The sequence below is a fragment of the Sinohyriopsis cumingii genome, chromosome 17 (genome assembly GCF_028554795.1).
Source record: "Sinohyriopsis cumingii isolate HCF-2022 chromosome 17, ASM2855479v2, whole genome shotgun sequence".
Classification (NCBI taxonomy): Eukaryota; Metazoa; Mollusca; class Bivalvia; order Unionida; family Unionidae; genus Sinohyriopsis; species Sinohyriopsis cumingii.
Genome location: NC_142977.1, coordinates 8,366,897 through 8,393,221, shown reverse-complemented (window position 1 = coordinate 8,393,221; position 26,325 = coordinate 8,366,897). Strand labels below are relative to the sequence as shown.

Here is a 26,325-nt window from a genome sequence, read left to right as displayed (position 1 = left end):
AAAATTTTCCACTTGCGGTAATGAAGAAGGTAACGCAGGTTCCGGAACAAATTCTTGCGAAGAGAGAAAATCCACAAAATCCCAATTCACCTCTTCTGAAAGTAAGTCCGAGTTCCCTTGGGCAGTCTCCCCTGCTGGTGCACCCCAATGGATCGTTTTCTGAGTTTCCGTCATGTTGAATGACTGTCGCATAGATTGACTGCACACAAGCGCTAGCAGATCTATATTGACTAGGTGACGTCACAGACTGCTCTCTTCGGATTGGATGCGGCTGGCTGAATTTTGTAACGCGTGTTTGGATTGGTGAATGAACTCAATCCGTTTCAATCCTACCTGTACCTATAAATAAGCGCCGTTGACTGCATTGATTCACCTGTTCTCGTCGCTTCAAGATGTGGACCACAGTTGAGTCATCCACCCTTGTGTCTTCCATGATGTTTCGGACAGACTTGCTCATGTATGTCCGATCGAAGTGGACCGTTGTCCACAGGACAAACACCAGCCTGTGGATACGTAGGATCTACGTCGAAAGACAAGGATGCCTAAAAAGAGTGCTGATGTACGGACCAACAGTGAGACGTAGCCTAAGAACAAGAAGAAGACCAATGCGGTGCCATTTATGTTAATGAATAGATTAACATAAAACCCAAAGGCCCTTTTCAGGGCCAGCCATATTTCTCGAAAAGAGATAGTCTTTGAATTGCCTACCCCTTTTTTAAAAAAATTTTTTTTAAAAAAATTTTTAAAAAAATCCCATGTTCAATTTCCCTTGTCGCTAGAGTGACCCAGGGTTTTTTCCCATGTTAATTCCCCTTGTCGCTAGAGTGACCCACGATTTTTCTCCATGTTAAATTTCCATTGTCGCTAGAGTGACCCAGGGGTCTCTGTAATGCTAATTCCCATTGTCGCTAGGGTGACCCCTTTCACTACTCACATCGCAAAACATTGAAATTTCTTGAATATAATATCTGGACCCTGAGTGGCCGAGTGGTCTAAAGCGCTCTCCATTACGGATCACTGCCATCTCACCTATGTCTGTGTGAGTTCGAGTATCGGATTCGGCTAATGGGGTATGTGAGAAGCTTGCCAGTAGCTTCTCGTGGGTCGGTGGTTCTTTCCGGGTGCTTCCTCCACCATTAATACTGGCCGCCATGTATAGCCTATCGTGTGCTGAAAAATGGCGTTAAACCCTACAACAACAACAGCAATATAATATCTATTGACAGCCAGTGAAAGATATGTTTATTTTTCACCCTATCAGTTATTTCAGTCGGAAAATTCAGTAACTTACTGCCCAGCATAAAATAAATATATACATTTATTATGTATATATACCGACAACTATCTTACTCCCCTTTACAAAGTCCCTTATTCATTTGTGGTAACCAAATATGCTATCCTTTCTAAAGACTCTATATAGTGTTATAAACCTTTAGGTTATCCTTCATGTTACTGTAAAAGTTTTCTGTCTCATCACATACGCAATGAATCAGTATATTTATTTTTTCAAACCCGTTTTAGTAAAATTTACACATTAGCCATTTAGATAACTCTTACACTTTAAATGCATTGCAAATTGGTTTGGATATTTTAATTTTCATGTTTTGAAACTGAACATTAAATCAGTGTTAATAATTGTTTCCCTGTGCAAATGGTAAATCCTTCTGGAATTTGAAAATAAATTTTTAATCTTTATAGTGAAAATAAGGAGGAAAGAAAGGGGAAGAAACAAAGAAAGTTAGAAAAGAGGCAGATTTAAAGTGAACAGTATAGAGTGAGTTACATCACTGACATTGTATGTAGATGTTCAGATAGAGAGGTCAACAAACAAAAACACATTATTTTGCATCAAGTTTTCCTGGCTTTTTATATATATATATAAAACTATATTCATACGAGTCTTATGTACATGTCATTACACACATTTCAACAAAGCAATAAAAAAGAGCACACATTCAAATTAAGATTGTTTAATCAGCATATTTCATCCACAACCATATATGTGAACCTCATGGCCAGGTGAGCTAAAAATGTAAATGTACAATATGAATTTCTGCTCAAGGTACACAACTTATAACTGTCAATGCACAACAAATGCAGAACCACAATAAAAACTCATTTTAAGAAAGCAATAGGATACTGTAAATATATTTAAATTTGTGGTTTAGTGAAAAATAAAATTTTCATGAATACCTAATTTTGTGAACTGGGTAAATTACATTTTCATGGATACTAAATTTTGTGTACTGGGTAAGGGGTCCCATAATTTTCACAAAATGAAAAGCCTCTATCTGCACATAGTCAAAGTTAGACATAAAAATTAACTAAATGGTGTGTGTGAGAAGAATGTGTATTTGTTATTAGTGATTCGGACTGATTTTACATAGCAGAATCCAGTATATAAGACACAAAACATTTGCCAATTTCGTTTATCCTAGCACGAACTATGCTAGGGGTAAGAGGCTCATGTGGGTCTCAGATCACTCACCTGTCTGACAAAAGAATTAGGATACAAGGTTAGCTAGGGATAACTTTTTGAATCATATTCTGTAACTAGAGGAAGGAGTGATACAGCTAAAAAACAAGGTTTCAGTACAGTTTTTTTGTGAGGTATACAAGTGTTTAAATGATACTGTGAATCTTGAAGCCCATTGTCTAATAGGTATGTACTTTTGTCACAGTTAATATCAAGCATAAGAGGGTCACTACCACTGCAACACACCTAAAAATTTTGGGGATTCTACAAATAAATGACAATTCAAAAAGTAAACAAGAGCTTCTCAAATTAACTGATGCTATACTGGTCAAAAATAATTTTCAGGACATCAATTGAAGAGCATTTTTTCTTTTTAACCAATAAGTGTTGAATTCATTGCTGTTATTCTTGAGCAATGAGATTTTCAAACTAGTTGCTGTGACAGCCATATTGGGCTCAAGATTGTTAACATTTACATTTTGGACCAACTAGATATCATCTGAAATCTTTTGGTGAAAACCCCATGTCAACATGACCATCATTTCAGTAGGAGTAGCTATAACAAGATTGCCAAGATGGACATCATACTTGATATAAGATTGGCACAATTTTCATTTAGGACCAATAAGATATCGTAAGAAGTCTTTAAGTGAAAACCCTATGTCGATGTGGCCATCCATTCAGAAGGAGTGGAGATAAGATTTTTAAGATGGCCATGTTGGTGACCATATCAGATGTCAGATCAGCAGCATTTTCATTCAGGACCTACAAGACATCATCAGAAGTCTTCTACTAAATCCTCCATGCTGATATTACTATCCATTTTGCAGAAGAAGCAATAAAATGATTTTCAAGATGGTGTCAAGTTTCAAGTCAATCCTCCAAGTAGTTTATGAGTAACGATAATAAATTTGTGCTCACAGATGGGCAATGGACAACAGGCCATCCCACAAGGTCTTTTGTTTTATGACCAGTAGAGCTAAAAATCAAAGGCCTTCCAAAAATATATATGTACATAATAAGATCAGTCTAGATCCTTTGAATCAAATAAATGAATCAGAGACTCCTTTTCACCGTCAATTACATACATTACTGTCATTCAACACCCCCCCACCTCAGTCTTGATCTTTGTCCGAGTGCCCTCTATCAACTTTATTGGAATACACTAAATACAAACTCTGCTCAAAATTCTCATTTGCATATGTAAGTAGGATTAATATATCATAAATATAGTAAAAACTATTGGTCAAACTAATATTTCCTAGTGAAGCTGGACAGCATAAGTAGCATACTGAACCTTCGACACACACAACAAAGTTTTGTTTCCCCTCTCCCATCATGTAAAAGAAAAATATTATCCTCATCGTTTCTGTAAAAGCAAAACTCAAGGAATTTTGTTATCATTCAACAGATTTTTTTTTTACGAGAATCTTAATACTCAAATGAAACCTATGGATCAGGCTTAAAGCATCTGGAACTGACCAGAGTTTATCAAGAATCAATTAAGCTGACCAGTGCTTTCAAACTTCACAATATGGTAATTAGCTTGCCATTGTAAGATTAAATAAAATAAAAATGTTGTCTCTGGCATTTTTTTTTGGTAATAATGTACTTTTTTGTTTTAATGCTCCAATTTTACAAAATGTGTATAATGGTGTCTCCTGCAGGTGTAAATTCTGATTAATGCCCATACTGAATTGCAAGTCCACATGCCACATTTTTACTCAAGTGTGAAAAAATAGCAAAGACATACACTCTGCATTTTCCTACAAAAGAAAATGGCCAAGTTCAGTGTTATGTTTTCCATATGAAAAAATAAAGAGTTCCCCAGGGACTGATGTTCTACTGGCCAAAAATAATTTCCAGGATTTCAAGAGAAGAACATTTCATAATAATTTTAACTGCTGAGTATTGAAACCATCTCTAATATTCTTCAGCAATAACAAGATTTTCAAAATTAGCTGTTGTGGTGGACATACTGTTTGTCATATTTGCAACATTTAAATTTAGGACTAACAAGACATGATAAGAAGTTTTCTGTTGGAAACCTCAAGTTGACAAGACTTATTGTTCTTTTTGGAGTAATGATAACAAAATTTTCAAGATGGCTGCCATGATGGTTCAGATCAGCCAATCTTGAGACGGTAAGAAGTTGTTTAGTGAAAACCCAATGCCAATATGACCATTCATTCAGGAGTAGTGATAACAATATTTTTAAGATAGTAACTGCTGCAGCCCTATAGGATATCTGAGCAGCAGCATTTTCATTTAGGACCAACTAGATATTATAAGAAGTCAATTAGTATAAAAACAAAAACAGGCTAATACGACCATCCATTCCGGAAGATCAGAGATAGGATTTGAAGAAGGCTTCTGTGGTTGCCATATTGGATTTAAAAGTGACACCATTTTAATTTAAGACCAACTAGAAGACTTTTAGAGAAAATCCAATATAATATAACCTTTTAGTCAGAAGGAGTAGCGATAACAAGATTTTCAAGATGGGTGTGGTTGTGGTCATAATGGACTCTAGATCGGCACCATTTTCATTTAGGTCCAACTAAGCATCATTAAGAAGATTTATAGTGAAAACCTGTCCATCCATTCAGTAGGAGTAGCGATAAGATTTTTAAGATGCCCATAGTGGTAGCCGTACTGGATTTCCAAATGGCACCACTTTCATTTAGGACCAGCTAGTATGAGGGTTGAAGGTGTGTGTAAAGTTTCATGGCAGTAGTTTAGGTGTAGCGACAATAAGCTTGTGCTAATGGATGGACTGATGACATACCACCCCATAGAGGAAATGTGGCAATCCATATTGTATATGGAGATCTGCGCTATGGCAAGTACAAAAATACAAGATACGACCTTCACTGGAACCCAAGATCAATTATGTCTGGTTTTCAAACTTCTTCACAAAAGTATGGACATAATTGTTTTCATATCTGCACCATATTTACACTATATGTACCAAAAATTCACAGTGATGCATCCAAAACGGCAGGACGAGTCACATGCATAAGAATCTGTCGTTGTATGACAAAATAGGGCAATAATTCAACGACAAGAATTGCAGGAGGTCAGTAATTTGGTGAAATGTGCATCTTCAAATTATCTTTCCTGGAGATGAACTTAAAGCTTGGACAGTAGTTGCATTCAAAAGATTCAATCATGCACTACCTCAAGCTGCAAGTTAAAGACAATAATTCAAGCAACTATTGCAGGAGTAAAGTAATTTGTTGACATGTGCATCTTCAGATGATGACCATAATATGTATCAAGTTTACAGTGATCTATCAGAAACAGACTGTTTGCATTTACAAGATTATGACATACAATGTATTTAATTAATAAAAATGGCAATAACTGAAGAGCGAAGTTATTTGTTGAAATGCACATGTTAAGTTGATGACAAAAACATTTACCATGCTTCATGGCAATCCACTGAAAAATGTATGATAATTGTGTTTAGAATACTTTGCCATACATGGAATTAAACTGCAAGAAACTTATCAAAATGCGGAACAAAGTAATATGTCTATCTGACCATCACTGAGTGATGCCGAGAATATTTACAAGATTTCATGGCCATTCACTGAAAACCAGGACTAGCTGAATTAATGAGTGTGTGCCAGATGGATGGATGGAAGGATGAATGGATTGACATGAGGGTTCCAAGAAGAAGCATTTTAAGGTACACCAATTTTCTGCAGCTGATGCTTGATTTTTTCTTGTTGAAGCCTCTTCATGTTCATTAGTTTTGTTCTGACTTTGTTGTAAGGTGCATTGATTTTGCTTTTCAGTATCCATTGTTCCACTGCTCTTTTGCCTGAAAGATAGAGACCAGAGACTAATACTGCATCCCAATGCTTGTACTCCAAACTGCCCACATATCTTGGAAGTTCTCTCTCTGTGATTAATTTTGGATTCATATTTAATCAGTTTTCTTTGTAGTTTGCATGAATGAATACTAAATTCTAAATGCTGAAACCAGTTTTAATGATTTCATAAATAACATAGGAAGAACATTATTTATATTTTATTGTCATTTACGAACAACTTTATTTTAAATCTGTGAAGACCAGTCGATTAGCAACAAAACTCTTGATCCCAATGTGAAATAACTTCAAGAATTCTTATAATTTCTTTGATATAACTTTATAAAAAGGCATGTTTTTTGTTCAGTGTTAGAAAATATATGGATACTCGATCACTCATTCACAAAACAAGCCTATGTCACACAATCAAATATGCCTTAATCCTAGGGAGTCTAATGAATGCCAGGATGAATAAATGGATTGGATGAAAAAATGAACTACAGAGTATCATCATAAAACAGGTGTATAACCAGATAGAATGTACACGAACATGTAGACTCACAGCACAGCATTTTATGTTCAGGTTTCAGCAATTTTTCAAAACATTACATTGATCAATGCAATCTTTTTGAAAATGAAACAAACCAGCTGCAGCAAAAGAATTAAAAAAAACAACTTCTGACAACTTTACATATGCAAACACTTTATGAATAGATCTGGTTCATGTGGCTGTTTGATTTAATTACCCTTTGCAGAGTTTCCCTGGTCACCACTGTTGCTCCCAGTAACCATCTGCCAAGTTCTGTTGATATAGGTGTGTACTTCATGCAGCACATTTGTTGTAAATAAAAATTAATGTAGTTTCTGGATTAATAGTTTTCACTCATAGGTATCTATTTTCATCAACCAGGTCACTGACAATAATGTGCATTATTCACTGAACATTCTTTGCAAAGAGGAGTGTAACTCAGTAGCTACAACATGGATGCAAGTGATATATGGCCATACACTCTGTGATCACTATGTAAATTAAACAGACCTCTTTTTTTCTCCTTACTATCCACATTTCTAAATAGCAATGACAAATTCATCTCACTGATTTGTTTTTCCCAATTCAAAAGAATGCAGATTTTTTATATGGTTAGATCTTTATTTGTTGCTCATTCTGTGATGTAGGCATGTATAGATAAGCAAAATAGTGAGCAGGAGAGAAAACAAAGGAGAGTGAGCTTGTGTACCTAGCTGTATTTTTCACTGTTAGTGATATAAAACAATTCTTTTTGTCATTGTTTAACAGCCAACACTAGATTTGTGTTTGTAAAATATGCCTGAACTATAAAAAGTCAAAGTCTAAAAAGTTTTAAAAAATGCATAAAATTGTGACAGAATGTTCCAATGGTGTACACATCAAACCAGGTTGTCTACATATGCTTACAAACATTTCATTAGTCTATCTTATCTGGTTTTGGTTTAATCTTGGTCAGAAATGTTTCATGGAAAAAGTCCATGTCCATGGCAGCAGCTTACTTAGCAGTACTCATAATCCAAAGGTCAGAGGTTTTGATAACAGCTGAGGCCAGTCTAGATCAGCTGCCTTGGTGTGTTCTTGGGAATGGCACTTAGTTCCCATTTCCCTGGCATGCAATAACCAATAATGTCTTGAAAGAGCAGCTACAAGCCAATCAACGATCAAAAATGTATAAAATACTGACCTTATGACTCCAAAATCAATAGCTTTATTCCTTCACCCAGTACAAACCACCCATGTTTGGTTGAGGTATGTTGTGTAGAACTAATGTTTTTATGCAGAAACTCTTTTTTCAATTCTTTCAGTCAGTGACCTTGATCTTTTGAATAACAAATCAGTATGTTTCTACCTCACCCCAAGTGCAAACTATCCACGAAGTTTGGTAACTGTAACTTGAGTTATTGTGCAGAAACTGTTTTCCTTCTTTCAGTTAGTCACCTTGACCTCTGAACTTTTTGCCCCAAAATCAGTAGAGTTCTTCCAGACTGTAAGTGGAAAACATCCACAAAGAATGGTACTTGTTGATAGTGGACAACTAAAGTTATTGTGCAAAAACCAAACTAGCCTTATGGCAGCCATACACAAATTGCTATAAGTTTCTATCTGAACCTTATCTATATAACAACATGAGATGAGAAACAGACCCTGTCCATGTTAGTGATCTTTGTGTTGATTTCATCCCACAAAGTCTTTCCAGAGACCTGCTGATACACTTGGGTCTGTATGATCACAAAATAACCAAACAACCAAATAAAACAGTGTATATTTATTTCATAGATTTCCCCTAGTTTGCATTACTGGGAGAAGGGCTAACAAGGAGCTACTATAACTATGCCTCAACACTTTAAACATCAAATCAGCATAACTGAAAAGGAGCTAAATTAGTCCAAGTGAGCAAATCCAGCAGATACAAGATCATCCTTACATTATTTGCATACATCTTCTTCCTGAACAAAACTGAAGTAGAAAAGAACAACAAGATCCAGATGAATATACCTAGATAATTTTACAACTCAATACAGGACCATTTCTGAATTTGCAATAAAACCAACCTGTTCACAGAGATAGCTGCTGGGGGCACTGCAGTAGCTCTGCTTTAAGAATGGGTATTCAAAACTAAGAAAAACTAGTACAAACAATGTATGCAAGGTTGTACTGGACAAAATGTATACAATGTATGAGCAGTACCTGGAAGGCTGCAGCCATAAGGCATTTTAATCCAGTCAATGAATGCATCTTTTAAAACTTTCGTTGTTGGGGCATCCCAGTGAAACCTTTGATCTGTAATAACAATTGAATATTTAAATATATTTCTTGCTGCATACATGTACTTGGTAAAATTGTTATACAGTGGTAGAAGTTAAATCAAATGAAACAAAATGAATAGTCACCCTTCTTCTTCATTTGTTACTCTTTTGATCCAGATACACTAGAAGCATAAAAACCAAGGCAATTTAGTTGGCTTGCCATTGCAAATCCCTTTTCTTTATAAAGCATATTCCATACCCCACCCCATACTCACCCTCACCTGCAAACAGTGACCCAGACATTAAAATGCAAAATCTGTCACATACATGACGTGTCTTCTTCCTATATATTCAGTTTGGTCAAATGTCACTATATAGGCAATTTTTGTATATTTTAGCTGCATCCCTCCCTGGGACCCATTTAGAGGAAGGTAGGAATGATAGCACTCTTGCTCAAAGTCATCAGATGGGCAAGATAATTAATAAGTTGTGTGGATTTCCAAACAGCCATTAGGAAGAAAGTGCAGTTACAGATGGACTGACAGACAGGAAGGATAATATAATATATATGGCACTTTACAAAGCATATGGATATTAACAGATACTTCTCTTTAAAAGCATTGGGTTATTAACAGATATTTCCCTTAACAGAAATTAGGGACATTGATTTATCACCACTCTACCATGTTTTGTTTTAGTTGTGGGAATATAATTGGTATTTCCCTAAACATAAAATGGGGATACTAACCTATCACCACTCTATTATGCTCTGCTTTAGTTGCTGGGAAACCATTGAGATTTTTCAAGATTTATGTCAAGATAATTAATTAATTTCAAGCTCTCCTGTTCAGACTATACTTTCAATACTTCATCATCTGTAGCCTCTAAAGATGGGTTGTGGTTTCAAGTCATCATGGGTTCAACACCAACAGTGGGTCACTGACCTACTTTGCACAATTGGCTCCAAATATTTTGCAAAACACGTGTGAAGATGATAGTATATCTTGAGGTAAATAACTCTCCATCATGCATGCCATTGAGGGATCATTATTACCTACTTTTTAGTGTACCAATTTTTACAACTTAAGGTAGGGCATTATTTGATTATTTAATAAAAGCTGGGGTATTGAGCAAGTTCTTCAGCTCTGTAATGACTCTTGTAATAATTAACAGCTTCCCAGCTAATATTTCAAGCAGAATTTTAACTTGTGCTCAAACATTTGTAGGGGAAACCTTCATTTTTATTTTATAGACAAAAACATGACTTTCTAGTATTATCTTAGTTCACTTTCATGTGCATACTATTAATATACCCATACGTATAAACCAGTCATGGATATGTAACATGTACTGCAAAATATCATAATTTTATATCATATTTTAGTCAGCTGTCCATATCATTATATTCTTATTTTATACTGAACTTAATATCAAGAAAAACCAGATTAGATCACGTTTAATGTTCATCTTTCTTGTCAATATTTTACTATGTCACCAGGGGCCTCGAGTGGCTGGGTGGTCTAAAGCACTCTCCATTAAGGATCACTGCCATCTCACCTCTGTCTGCGTGGGTTCGAGTCTCGGATTCGGCCAATGTGGGTATGCAAGAAAGCTTGCCAGTAGCTTCTTGAGGGTTGATGGTTCTTTCTGGGGATTTCCCAGGTTCCTCCTCCACCATTAATACTGGCCGCCATGTATAGCCTATTGTGTGCTGAAAAATGGCATTAAACCCAACAACAACAACAACTACTATGTCATCATGTGGGACTTGTCTTCTTGGGTTGCAAGATATAGACAGCCCAGTTTTCTAGTTTTTTGGTTTCATAATATTTAATATTGTCTAAAAATAGCAAGCCACCTGTCACACTGACCCAGTTATTTGAAAATCATAGCAGCAAATTTCTCTGGAAGTGTGACAAATGTTTACATCAGGATTCACCCCCGCTTAAACTTTAGTAGTAACAGGTTTAAAAGTTAAAATATAGTTCAAACAATTTATTTAAACTTAAAACATATACCTGCTTGACTGGTCATATTAGCTATGTCTCTGAGAGGGGCACTAGCAGTGTCAGCTGAAGCAGCTAGGTTCACAGTCCCTGTCGGAATGGATGCCTCTTCACATGGGAGGGCACTGGTAATGCTATTTGTTGGACTGCTATTGGTGTCACTTGGAGGGGTATTCAAAGTGTCACTTAAGGGGTCAATTTCATTTGTAGGGGTATCAGATGCAGCAAAGTTGGTGACTGTATGAGACATACCTGTAAAACAAACCATAATGAAATTCTCAAGGTCCACAATCCATATATGCATTTGCAGACCAAACACTATACAAAGATGCCCTCCACTAACTTTGCTTGACAAACTCTCTTGACAGGTAATTTTGAAGTAAATGGTACAAACAATACTATTACTGATAAATGAACTACCCTTTACCATAATACTACCAAAGTGCCAGTATTAAAACAAGAGCATGTGACTAATTATTAGTGGCACTTGAATTTATTCCAGAATACTACAACAGTTACTTTAAAACACAGAGATACATACCATTGTCAAAACTCTGCAAATGCAATCCCACTTTGGCGATAGTCATAACTGGCAATGGTCTTTGGTAGACATTTTCATTTACTTCCTTTGCATGCCCCATGTGCTGGTAAAAATAGGTTCTATCTTCTGGTTTGACTTCAAGTGCTGCATACATGGTACTTAACCTAGCTCTGTTGTTTGTGGCATTGATGTTTGAATTTTCAATTCCAGCCTTTTTACACATGTAATCTATGCAGTCCCATCCAATGACATGGTTTGGTGAAGACTCAGTATTTGGAAAGATGAATTCATTTGCTGATAAAATACCGGCATCCATATGAATATTTCTGTCACAGAGGATGTCCATTGCCTTCTTGCAATCGCCAGGTATCAAACATGATACAAGTCGTGTCCCTTTTCCCTGTTGGAAAGTGACCTCCATGTCACAAAACACTTTCCTCTCAACTGGTGAAAGATAATCCAAATTCTTCATCTGGGACTCAATAATCCACTGATTTCTCTTGCACCATTGATCAATCTTTAATCGACTGGGTTCTCCACCTCGGCGAGCATTGAAAAGAGTTAGTCTGGAACTAACTGCATTACGCAGTTCTACAAAGTCATGTTTTCCAATGAAATCAAATTTTCCCTCTGTGTGTTTTGATATCACTTGCAGTGTGTATTTTCGAAGCTTTTCCACGGGTTCATCCTCTGGTAGTCTATCTGGCAATCGAAGCCTTTCTTGCCTACTTTGGGTAATCATGTATCTTGCATCACCAAAAACTGTTCGTCTGTTCAACTTTAAAACTGAGACAAAGTAGTCCAACTCTGTTGCTTTTACTTCTCCGTGTTTACCCTGTAATGCTTCTCCTTTCAAGATTTCTGCACTTGTCATCAGTAAATAGTAGATATTCTCCTTTAAGCCATACTTGATGCTGGAATCTTCTTTGTCTGTTATTTTGTAGATAGCTCTTTTAAGAGAACTAAATTTTTCACGGTTAAACATTTCTACAGATTCTATGCATTCATTTTTCTCAAAAGATTTGAATTCTACATAAAGTCTTCCCAATGTTCTGATGTCTGAGCGAACACTTTTTCTCACTTCCATTGTTTTTTCTGTTTTTGTTTTGTTTTTTTCCCACAAACGTGCTCCTATCAGCTTTATTGTAAAATCTCTTTGACATACAGATCCTACTTCATCTGTCCTCAAAGACTTCAACAGGTCTTGAAAGCTGGTATCTACTGTATCACCTTCAGTAGCTAGCATTGCCATTGGAATGGGTTTTGAAAATGCACATTTGTCCAAGAGACATTTATCCCTATGCCTAAAGAAGAATTTCTTTGCATAAAATCCCTTACAATTTGGACAACAAACTATATTCCCCATACAATATTTCTGAGACTGAAATGATGGGTTTTCCTTTGTGCACTGCAGCTTGTTCTGTTCAAAGATACCCTCTTTTCTAATTGTGCTCATAGCTGCTCTTTGCTGACCAGGATTTTCTATTATAGGTTTCACTTCCTTACAATCTTTATGAACCTGGATTATATGTCTCTTCAGTTTTGAATAGAACTGTCCACAGAATTTGCATAGCCTCTTTGGTTTGCAGTAAACAGTGGAAACTGAAAATGAACATGTGATCCCTTTAATATAATGTAAGCCCAAATACAAAGTCCAAATTCTTCACATAACCTCTAGAAATGTAACAAGCTCAGCTAACAGAAACTAAAGACGATTTAAACTACAACTTCCCCCAACAAATCTCTGAGTATCAGTCATATTCTTGCTGATAGAGGCTACTTGTAAAGTTTGATCAAAATTTATTCATATATATGACAACAATAGTGCTAAGAATCTGAAGCAACCCAAGCTTAGATGCCATCTTTTTGATGTTTTCTTGTTTCTACTGGACAACAGCTTTTTGGGGGAGTTCAGTAAATTATAACATATCAAAATCCTTATAGTTTTATATGGAACTGTATAGCATAATTTGTTGTCTATAAGTCAATTTTTTTCATTTACTATAAGTTTTAGTATACCTATAACTTTTTTGTTGTCTACTGATTGACTGGCATATTTTATCTATCATAACCTCATGTAACATAAACATGATTTTTTGGGTGTATGGCATCTTCACAATTTTGTCTTTACATTTTTTCTGTGTCTACAAGTTTTGGGACACCAAAACCTGTATATATTTTACCTACATATAAGCCTTAGGATGCATACATTTATTTATGTTCAAGACTTATTGCTATTATGGTATCACAGCATTAGAACTTTAAAAACTCTATGTAGTTTGGGGGTAGATGTATCAGTCAAAAATTCAATTGTTTCAAGTTTTACAGGGTAAAAAGTCATTGAGATACACCAGGACCAGAGCATCTGAACAGTTTATATTGCAGTTATCAAAATTTACAATGTACAACATAAAAATAAAATAACAAGAACACCCCAAACAACATGCACATCTTGCGAGTTTTTTTCTCCAACTTTGAACTTTGAGCTAGGGATTAGACTCTGGTATGATACGGTGTGAACCCGGATAAAGTTTCATCAGAATATCTGTACGGGTTAAAAGTGACAGCCTGGAAACTAGCAACTGGCTTACATTATTCGTTGTTGTGACCTTGACTTTGAAAGGAAGAGTGGTATGACTGAATGCACAAGACAATGTAAGACCATTTTTATATAACAGGCTAAAATTACATTCAAATATCTTCAATGGTTAAACAGTTCTACCTTATACATCAATACATGAAGATAGGTCATTAGTGTATATTCCCCCTTGCAGTAACCTTGACCTTGAGGTAGGGGTCATTGCAATGGTATGTAACACAGTCTAGTCATAATATATAACATGTTAAAGGTTTTATTGCAATATCTTAAGTAGTTCAAAGTTATAGTGGGGACAAGGATACAAGTCAGAGTTGCATTTGATCTTTACCTGGGGTTAGAGGTCCTGGCTAAGGTATGTGACATACCATCTATACATGATATATAACTGGCAATGTTTCATTATAATATCTTCAGTGGCTACAAAGTTATATTCCAGACATAGATTATCATTTGCAAATTTATATTTCCATTACAGTGAACTTGCCCTTGAGACGGGGGCATGGCTATGGTACCTGACACACCATCTAGTTATGATATAAAATTGGCTAATTTTATTAACATATCTTCAGTGGTAGAAAAGCAGACCTGCCAAGACTAAATGTACCTCAGTAAGGCAGCTAATATTTTCTCCAAGTTAGACCAAGTTTTAATAAGGTGCAACAAAGTATCATGTACTGCTATTGTCAATGTAGAAAATATGCTTTGGAAAAGTTGAGAAGTGTAGTCCAATGAAGGGAAAGCAATATTACATTAAACGCTTCAGCCTAAATGACATTCATTTCAGTTTCAGAAACTGCATCTACAAACCACATGGCAGTCAATGACTTCTTGATGGATCAACTTGATGTAATCTTTTTGTGTTTTTAATTTTCATTCTTGCAGCAGCAGTAATCATCTTTCCATCCATGCTTGACAAAGTATCTGAATATTATTTTCTATACTTTTGTCCCAAGTACTTGGACTTGCTAAGAGGTTGATTGTCCCATTCAATTTCAACATGTTTTCACTCGATGGACAGCATAAAAACCATGCCATAAAGTATATGAAAAAGTTTTGCTGGTTATGGGAATTTGGTTGATTAAAGTGTCTAAGATACACCATGTAAAGTTTAGTCTGGTTCACTGACCAACTCCAATGTGATCTGGACCAAACCTAGACAAGCCATTATTTAGATTTGACTGCAACAACGGTATTTTAAACGTTTTGGCTATTGTTCCACAAATCTATAATTTAGGGGTATTTTCAGTAAACTGTATGACAAAATCATATGAGTCGGCAGGTGTGCAAACGTTGAATTCTGGACAAAGATACAAAAAAGTTACAGAGTTACATTTTTCCTTGATCTTGACCTACAGGCTGGGCCTGACTATGGTACATGACACACAAAGTCTGACTGGTCAAGATATATACATGAGCAAAGCTTCAAGAAAATTTATCCAACAGTTACAAAGTTATGGGCCAGACTAGCAAATATTAACAGATGGATAATCAATACCTTGAAGACAGGTGTAATCAAGTGATTTTGATTTTCTATGAACCAAGAAAGCACAATGAATGCATATTAAGAAATAGCAAACAAGTTTTGATAAATGTTTAAAACATTATTGGTATCTTTCGGTGTTTCTGCAGTACAGTTTAGAGAAAGCTTTTCTCTGTTGCAAGCAAAATACACAATAAAATTCTACAAAATAAAATTACAACAAAACATTTAAATCTTGTTCAAACAAGCTCAATTTTCAAATCTTACAGTACCTGTCCATCAACAAATTTCCTTTTGAAAAGTGCCTGATGTGCCCCAAAACCTTATGTAAAGTGTATTGTCTTTATATAAAAAAATGATAAGAAAAAAGAATAAGAAATTGAAACAAATTTTGTTAAATTTTCTTTTTCCTGTTGTTTTTATACATCTTACCAAGCATTCATTTCACAAAGAAGAGTTACCTAGCTGGAATGCCATTTAAACAGACACTGGTCCCTTGGACAAATACCTGGGAAAAAGTCTGCTACTTAACCTCTTGAATATTTCATGTGAGCAAGCATGAAAATTGAACTGTGTGAAAGAAGCCCAAACATTTTGTTAATTCTACACATGTTCCTAAATGAGATATCAGTGGTGGTAAACAAATTGTGTGCCTTATCAGTTTTTGTTTCAATTTGTCCATCTGTGTATAAAGCCACTAAACAAAGCATTAGCTTAAGTTTATTGGCATACATCACGATCAGTCTCATAATTTTTAAATATCTGTATATAGAAGTACAATTACAGTACTGTACTGGAGGGTTGGTAGACATCGCAATTCAATATATATATATATATATATATATATACTGGATGGTTGGGGGACATGGCAATTCAGTATATATACTGGATGGTTGGGGGACATGGCAATTCAGTATATATACTGGATGGTTGGGGGACATGGCAATTCAGTATATATACAATAGATGATTGAGATACATGGTAATTCAATATTTATACTGGATGGTTGGGGGACATGGCAATTCAGTATATAAACAATAGATGACTGAGATACATGGTAATTCATTATATATACTGGATGGTTGGGGGACATGGCAATTCAGTATATATACTGGATGGTTGGGGGACATGGCAATTTAATATAATATACTGGATACTGAACTCTATCTCTGTGTGTAAATGTGCATGCATCTTTCTGTGTCTGTATGCTTATCTATTATTGTTTAGATAGCCCAGGTGAGCTTTTCTAAGGACTTTGCAAGGACTTTCAAAAATGTCAGGACTTCCAAAAGTTTTTGCGGAGTACTTTATCTTACAGAAAATGGGTTATGCACCCATTTTGAACTGCATACAGCTCATTGCTAGTTGGGCGTCATTCTTAATAAATTAGTTATCCTTTTATAAATGTAATTAGCAAGGCACTACTGCAAAGTGACTTTACTCCTTCTAGCAACTGTTGTTTCATTTGATACTCACAATTTTATCCCATTTCATTACTTTTGGAAAGCATGTAAACAAAAGGCTTACATTAAGAAACTGATATATTTTATACAATATTGATGTTTGTATTCCCTCACATAACTCAAGGAGCTATGCAGTTTTTAAAGTAACTCCTCAGATGCAAGGATTGTTCAAGGTTGTGTGAACCACGCTAGTGTATAAGACACTAAATAGATGGGGGACATATGACAATTTAACAATTTACAGCCTATACTGAATGATGTGGGGACACAGTAATGCAATAAGTACAGCACCCCATGACTACTGGGCCATTTAGTGTTACACATTTACTGCTATACTGTGGGTATAGTAACAGATCTCATTTTTATATGCAAAATGTATTTCATTTAAGGTTGTCTAACTATAAAGTGGTATTCCATGCCTCCCACCAACGGCTTTAGAGGAATACCATATATTGGATAATAATAGGATATACAAAAATGGTATGTCTTTCAGAAAGTAATGTAGGCAGGCATGTATGTATGGATGTATGTATATGGTTTAGGGCTTGTCAGCACAGTACTGGATACATGGTGCCAATTTAAAAGTAAGTTCTAAAACAAAGAATTGCAAAAAAATAAATTAAATAAAATGACAGACAAACCTGTCCAAAAACATGTAAACAAGATAAAAGATATAGAGTAGTGTTACAACTCTGTAAAAGGTAAATAAAAGATAAAGGACTTTTTTTAATTATAAAATCCTTACATTATAGGATCAAAACTTATTATATATCCCCCCCCAATCTATGATTTTCTCTGGTGGTACATCACCATTAAATTTATTCATCTTAGTTCACTTAAAAAAACTCTTGCCTTGCCAGTTGGAAGTTGATACACTTGACATAAATGTATTCCAATGCCAGTAGACAGGAAGGGTTTGCACTCTAGTACAGGTTCACCCATTGAGAACCAATGACCCTGCCCTTTGATTACATTCTTTCATGAAAATTTAGCACATACCGTAAGCAAAGTTCTTATGTGGTGTGACCTGCATATGGTAGGGTGTACATAAACATATAAAAGGCATTCCATAAAACTGGAAGTAGCAGATAAAGATTTTAAGGTAACATGAGTGGTTTGGTTGTCCCCCAACAGGGGTACAGGGTAACTGGTTGCTCTGACAGATTTAGGTGGTTAAATTACTCGGCTAATGGTGCTTAGGGAATGTCCTACACTAACATAGGGCAACAATGAACAGGTACTCATCCAATTATCCAACTATGGGAACAATCAAATTCAAGTAACTGATGTCCCCCTACTCCCCAAACACATACCCGTTTTCAAAGGCCATAATGGAAAGAGTTCTATCAAGGATCACTTGTTTCAAATTAGATTATATAAAGCTAAATTATGAATAACACAACAGTGTACTCTGGTCATTTAAACCTTCTTGATATAATGCTAAATATCACAACTGACTTAAATCTAATATTGGGTCAAAACAAAACAGGTGGCAATAACTACTATAAAATAATGAATAACAAGTTAAAACATTGACAATAAATTTCTTTACAAGTCTGATTGGTATCACGCTGTATACCAAGTTGGGTCGTGATCCAAGGATAATAATTAAGAGTTACTGTTGAGAAACAAAGGTGGGTAGGTCAGATACTCAGTGGCTATCACTTCACCAAATAATAATGCAGACAGCTGACAATCAAACCCAGTCCAAGTCTCATTAATATCAAACTGTATACCCACCTAATCTGAATTAAATCCAATGATGATAACAGAAGATCTTGCGAGAGTGGGTGAGTGAGACAATCTGGGGCTTTAAAAATGTTAAATTTGGATGTGTAACCTGAAAATCTAACCTGGCCATCAATTTCAAGCTAATTACTAGATTAATTAAAGCTCCAGCCATAATTAAGGAAATTAATGCACAGAAATGAAACTGGGACAGACGGTAAAAGAATGAAATGAACAAAAGGAAAGGCACCATTACATATTCCCTATCGTCCACAAAAAAAACATTGACCCTTGGTAAAAAAAGTTAAAATTATCAAGTTTTTCAACTTCATTAGAGGTTTATTAAAAATTACCTTTTGTATGAGACTTTACATGATTTGAGAAACCCCCTTTCGTTTTGAATCTGCGCTCACACTGGACACAATGAAAATCTGAAAAGAAAAAGAAAAAGAAAAACCAATGCCATGAGATATGTAGGTGGGTATTATATAACGTTTTTTTTTCCCTCTGCAGGCATAACAATGATTTTTATTTTAATGATGACCAAAAGAAATTGCCACATGTCCAAAATGAAACTGATACCAACCAGGGCTGCTGAGCTGCCATTTTTTTCTAACCAAACAGACCTGAAACAAAATCATTTGAGTAGAGAGTCAATATTTCTCTGCTAAGTCAGACGAATTTTCGATAAGGTGTAGCAAAACAACATGTACTATTACAGTCAACTTGGAAAACATGCATTTGAGAAGTTCAGAAGCGTGATTTGAGTTAGCAAAGGCAACATTAGTTTTTACTAAAAGGTTTGTAAAGAATAATTAGGCCTTTCTTAATCAATATTTTGCTATGTAGGACTTAATCTTCTCAGGGTGAATCATATAGATAGTCCTAGTTATTTTAGTTTCATAAGATCTAATATGGTCTGAAAACAAGTTTAAAAGACGGCTAGTTGCCTGTCACACTGACCCAGTTATGGAATGCAAACGTGTTTACCCTGACAGATGTCGATCAGTACAAAAGTGACCTGTCCATCAATTTAGCCAGTTGTCCAGTATTTGTCATCCTAACACTGACAGCTGGAATGTCTAACACGCAGTTCGATGAACTTTGCAAAATATGTTGTTTAGTTGTTTTTAGCCTTGCTGATCCTCTAATCAGCTGACCCATCCACACCCAAACCATATTTTTCACAAACTGGCATATTTTAATTTCTATTAGGCTCCCTCTCCTTTATGTGTTCAGAGATGTAGAATATACCCAATACACCGCTCCCTCGATAACTCGCACACAACGGGGTCCAAAAACATCGACTGCACTATAAGTGAGGGCACAAGTTACCGAGGGACCTATAAAAAAAACTAATAAAGAGATGGAGATCGACAGAGAGAGGCGAAGGGGGGGGGGGGGTTTGCATTGTTAAATACTCGTTTTATAATCGCGCTGAAAATAACTGAATAAATATTTCTTTATACAGGTGTTGTTCGTTTGTCTTTATAAATTACCTTTAATTTCTGGATAAACTATCTTGAAAAGATCGTAAAAACAAACATTATTCCACGAGGTATCAGTACTCTTAACATGTGTATCGCTAAACCATTGTGTATTACGTCACTGCTTTTTGTATTGATTTGGATACATTCTAGTTTTATTGTTTGTTCAAAATGAATAGAGTTTTCTTTTATCAAAAAAGATAACATTCACATCGAAAAACGACAACGTCGAAACTTGTGTTGCTCTAAAAGAATAGTTCTGCTATCACTAGATAGATAGATAGATAGATTTAGATGGATAGACAGATAGAGTAAAATGTAAAAAAATAAATTCACAAGGATAAACCATTACCAACCATGAATTTAATGGATCTAAACGTCAGACATGTAAAAAAAAAAAAAAAATACAAATACGCAAGTGAGAATACGACAATACTTGCAGTTTTTGACACAGTTAACAAATATAAATTCACAGTTTGAAAAAATCTGTTAATTTTTTGTGTGTTGTCAGTTGATTTTTCTGCCGCTGAGCAAAATCTCTTAGGTTTCTCAATTGAATTATCTTCACAGAGTCAACATTTTGGGTCTCCAGTCACCGGATGGCAACATTAAAAGATTCTATCGCTTCCTGTGCAGAGGGGGGAGGTGAAGCAACATCTGAATCGGCTTCACTCTCGACACTAGGGGTGCTCCAATTGAAGTCGTCTTCCAATGCGACTGTTTGTTACAGAATGTACAATCTGTTCCTCTGTCATGTACTCAGCTGTGGGACAGTCATTGTCAGCACATAACCACCCCTCCACATCGTCGCGATTAACATCCATCTGAGCACCATGGGTCTGTATAAATTTCTCCCAAACAGCCTCTGCCCGAACGACATCCGTTTCGCTGAAACCTTCAAAGTCGCTCTCGTCATCACTGTCTTGGTCAGTGTCTTGCTTTATATCAAAGGCAGCTCCAAGACCCTTCATCCAGCACCCCTCTATTATCTTAGGTGTGATCAATCTCCATGCTTGTCCACCCATGAAAACAGTCTCCTTCAAACTCACGCTCTTGAGAAAGGTTGTAACACCTTCTCCACTGTCCAGCATGGACTGTATTAACAGCCGACGGTAATTTTGTTTAAAAGTGCTTATAATTCCCTGGTCTAGTGGCTGGATTAATGATGTTATGTTTTTAGGGAGATAATCCACCCGGATCTTTCCGTCGCTTGTTTGTAGTGAATCAGCAGGGGGGTGTGCTAGGCAATTGTCTAATAGCAGCAGAGCTTTCTCCTCTAAGCCCCTGGATCACAGGTGGTTTCTGACGGCGGGGACAAACATCTTAGAAAACCACTCCGTAAATATTGTTGCAGTCATCCATGTATTTCCACTATTTCTATATACAAATGGAAGGCTGTCCATATTCATGTGATGAAAACAATGGGGAGACCTGTATTTGCCAACACATAATGGCTTCATTTTATGTGTGCCAGTTTTGTTAACACAAAACAAAAGTGTTACTCTCTCTTTGTTCAGCTTGAAACCCTCCTTTTTGTGTATATCATCTCTGGTAGCTAGACTTTTGTCTGGCATCATCCAATAGCATAGACCAGCCTCATCACAATTATAAACTTGGTCGTCTTTATATCCATCACGGGTCAGTATCTCTCGGAGTTGGTTGGGATAACTAGATGCGGCCGCCTGATTTGCTGAGCGTATCTCTCCTGACAAAGAATTTTGTTTTATTCCATGTCGGCGCTGGAATCTCCAAAGCCATCCATGGCTTGCCATGAAATCTGAATCAGTATCCATAGTTTTGGCCATTTTCTCTGCCTGGGCCTTGAGAATTGTTCCCGAAATCGGAACACCTTGTTCACGTTGCTGTGTGAACCAGGTGTACACAGCATCATCTAATTCTGTGTCGTTTGCAGTGCGTGCCCGTTTCCGTTTAAATCTATCATCAGAATCAACTTCATGCAAATAATCCCGAAATTTCTGCTCATCCTTGAGCCAACCTCTGAGTGTCGACTCGGCAAGTTTAAGTTCACTACAAACTTTTGATCTTGATTCACCATTATGAACCCTCTCTATGGCAGTAAGCTTTTCATTCACCGAGTACGCCTTTCGCTTGATTCCCTTGCTCTCCATGATCACATTTACAAATGATTAGGATAAATTACTGATTAATATATACTTTAATGACAATAAGTACATACTATTTGAAACCATGTTCAATTGGTTCAATTAAATTGATTGATGTTGAGACACGATATTGACCACAAGAGTTTATGCATGTAGGATTTGCATTCCTTTGAACTGTTGTATTGTACGTCTTTTATCCGATTTCATACAAAAGACCGACTTAACGTGATAAAACAAAGCAGGTCTATTTTAATTGATTTTTACAATGCAAGAAACACTTCTCCAAGTCGTCGATCAAAACGCAGCCGGCACTTAATTAGGTTCTCACAGATGTGCTCGCGGGCATCGATGTGACGGTCAATTGACTCTGTTCATGTCTGAATAGAAGAGAACATGCAACGATTATACTGCTTACACTGCAACACAATGAAAAGATTAAAACGCTAATTTTCCATAATAAGACATATTTAATTAGTGTTCATTTCATTCAGTGTTGCCACCTGTTAGCATTTACTATAATTCATTAATGGCTGTTTCGCCATATACATATACATTATTATTATTTACAGTGAACTGAGAAAATATTTTTTCCGATAAAATCTAACAAGATATGTGATTTCTTATTAAAACCTGAAAATTTCATGATGTTGATTCTAACTTTTTGGGCACTAACCGCCATTTTCAATGATAAAATGGGCGATTTATCAAGTTTCATTCACCTGTTCTGATCACAATTTTCTTCATTTTTAAAAAATATACTTCTTTTAAAAAAAACGGGATCCATGCCGGACACCACGTCATAAGCGGGTTCGCAAGTTATTGAGGGAGCGGTGCACATCCTCCTGTATGTCAAAAGAGTTGACTGAATTAGGCAGGAGCTGCAGTGACTAGTACAAGGTTAGTGTGCCAGACTGGCGACCAAACAGGTTCAGGTTTGAGTACCATGGTTTCCTTTGGTTAGGCACTTTACTCCAACTGCCTCAGCAGTAAATAACCTGTGTTTCTGTGCTGTAAAATACCAAAGTCAACCAAATCATTTCTATCAGGACTATCTCATCTATTATTCAGAGTGATCATATATCACATAGGCATTATTTTATCTACTTGTCAACCGTTCATCATGGAATCACACTTGCAAGCTTGACCTTGCTCACCTTACTGATGCTAAAAGTTAGTGCCATAAAGCCTTCTCAAGCACTTCAGTGATATTGCTAAAAAGCCTAATGACTGAATAGAACTGGGGTATAATTTGACCTCACTCATCCTACAGATGCTGAAATTTATGCCAAAGAGCATTCTCAAGCACTTCAGTGACAGAACTGTGGAACTTAATAAATGGAATGAAAGGCAAACTACATCTTCAAGGAAAGGGGCCCCAAATGGCCAAGAGGTCTGAAGTGCTCACCGTTACAGATCACTGCCATCTCACCTCTGTCTGTGTGAGTTCGAGTCTCAGCCTCGGCTAACATTGGTACGTGAGAAAGCCTGCCAGTAGCTTCTCGTGGGTTGGTGGTTCTTCCCGGGGTTTTCCAGGGTTCTTCCTCCACCAATTATACTGGCCGCCATGTATAGCCTATCTTGTGCTGAAAAATGGCGTTAAACCCTACAACATCAACATCATCTTCAAGGAAAATGACAGCCCATAAAATAAATACCCTGAACTAAAGCTGACATGTTTGTAAAATATTTCCCAGCAACAACAGTGAAATTAGAGCAGTAAATAGCTCTGGAAGTGTGACAAATGTTTACCTCAAGATTCATCCACACTTAAACCTTAGTACAGGTTTAACAGTGAAAATATAATCGAAACAATTTATTTAATCTTAAAACATATACCTGCTTCATTGGTCGCATTAGCCATGTCACTGAGAGGGGCACTAGCAGTATCAGCTGAAGCAGCTTGGTTTGCAGTCCCTGTTGGAATGTATGCCTCTTCACATGGGAGGGCATTGGTAGTGCTATTTGTTGGACTGCTATCAGTATCACTTGGAGGGATTTTTGAAGGGTCACTTAAGGGGTCAACTTCATTTGTAGGGGTGTATGAAACAGCAGAGATGGTGACTGTATGAGACATACCTGTAAAACAAACCATAATGAAATTCTCAAGGTCCACAATCCATATATGTTTTTACAAGCCAAACACAATAAAGAAGCCCTATATTAAATCTGACAGGTAATTTTTAAGTAACTGGTAAAGACAAAACTACTACTGATAAATAAGTAATCTTTCAACATAATACCCCCAAGGCAACAGTATTACAACAACATGTGATTAGTCATTTAGTGGCCTTGAATGTATTCAAGATTTTCAGCATACCCCAGGTATACTGAGGGTATGTTAGGAATGGTCCCTATGGACAGCTGGAAAAACTGAAAATTGTCTTACTGACTCCAATACCAAAACAGTGCATAAAGTCTAGGAAGTTACAGATGTCATTTAAAGTTCAAACATACCAGCTGGGTTGGTGTCCAGTGAAGCAGTTATGTCCATGTTCTCTGGGGTAGTGGTGGTAATGTCATATGGGGGAGCAGGGGCATTTGGTGTATTCCTTGTATGTATGTTGGCTATATCACTGGTTATTTCACTTTTGGAGATCCAATGAGGAGAAATGCTGATTTCATCAGACATATCTAGACAGTAAGCTGTAAATAAATGTTAAAGATCCACTATTTATTTAGGCTTTGCTCAATTGGCTTATGCAAGGCCAAAAGCCAACTGTTTATTCTTTGATAGATTTCTGGCTCTACGAAGCATAATCTACTAGGAGGGAAGACAATATCAGACAAATTTCTCAAAATGCCATGTCATGTAATGAATTAAAGTTTATGACCATGTTTAAATAATTGGCTAATAAGAGTTGTTTTGTGTAAATTCAAGTTTTAATAAGGGGTTCCTATGCATACCTAAATTCAACCTGCATGATATATGGTCATTTCTGTATGATTTGCACACTCTTACTGACTGATGGCATCATTACTGTCTTATTCAGATAATACAAAGATGCATCAAGATACATTATGTAACCCTATATTTTTAATATACGAAACAAGCGTTTGAGAAATTGGAAAACTGCAAAGTAAGATAAACAGTTTCTAAATATGCTATAACTGAAAAGTGTGGTTTGAACACACCCCCATCCAAATTTAAATTTATGGGGTAATTTTCTAAATATTGGAGATATTTATTTAAGTAAACAAGGTATACCTTGCAAAATAAAATGAACAATTATTGCACATTCAGTTAATTTTTTGGCATGATGCATTGTAATTTGTATGAATCTTGCAATTTGTACATCCTAGAACAGACCCTGTGTTATGCCATATATTTATAAGGTGTGTACCAGCATATAGTGTTTTGAGTTCGAGAGAATAAAATTGTACGCCCTGAAATAAAGGAAGTGTAAATGTTGTATAGATCTTGAAGTGAGAAAAAAGCTTTTAAAACAAGTTTTCAAATGTTAATCAATTATGCAATGTTTCTATACTTACTACTTAACATGTTGATACACGTTGATTGGTTGCTTGATGTAATGCTGTCAGAAACATAATCTGAAATGAACAAGAGATCGTTTATTAAACAAGACCTATCAAAGAAAAACCTTTACACCCTATCTTACACAAAATGAGTTATTTCAACCCTATTTAAATTAAATTCAGGACATACATACTTTGGGATAAACATGGATAACACTATATGCTCATTGACAGTATTTAAAAAGAGTACTTTGAACAACACATTATGTACCCACCCCATGTTTAATAGTCTATATCAATAACTTAAATATATGCAGAAACCACTTTTCTTTTTTAGTCAGTGACCCTGACCTTT

At 36.0% G+C, this 26,325-nt stretch overlaps 1 protein-coding gene across 1 annotated transcript in view; it reads right to left on the bottom strand.

The window, feature by feature from the left end:
* Positions 1-1,838: 1,838 nt before the first annotated feature.
* LOC149777710 (uncharacterized) overlaps positions 1,839-26,325 on the bottom strand; it is a 28,544-nt gene continuing 4,057 nt past the window's right edge. Inside the window, exons 3-11 of the mRNA XM_089938760.1 lie at positions 25,986-26,045; positions 24,951-25,139; positions 24,333-24,572; positions 19,240-19,317; positions 11,617-13,218; positions 11,088-11,327; positions 9,011-9,103; positions 7,041-7,115; positions 1,839-6,305 (exon numbers count right to left, since the gene is read on the bottom strand). Coding sequence (XP_089794886.1) covers positions 6,166-6,305; positions 7,041-7,115; positions 9,011-9,103; positions 11,088-11,327; positions 11,617-13,218; positions 19,240-19,317; positions 24,333-24,572; positions 24,951-25,139; positions 25,986-25,995 — 2,667 coding nt within the window. The 5' untranslated portion in view covers positions 25,996-26,045 and the 3' untranslated portion in view covers positions 1,839-6,165. The remainder of the gene's footprint in view (positions 6,306-7,040; positions 7,116-9,010; positions 9,104-11,087; positions 11,328-11,616; positions 13,219-19,239; positions 19,318-24,332; positions 24,573-24,950; positions 25,140-25,985; positions 26,046-26,325) is intronic.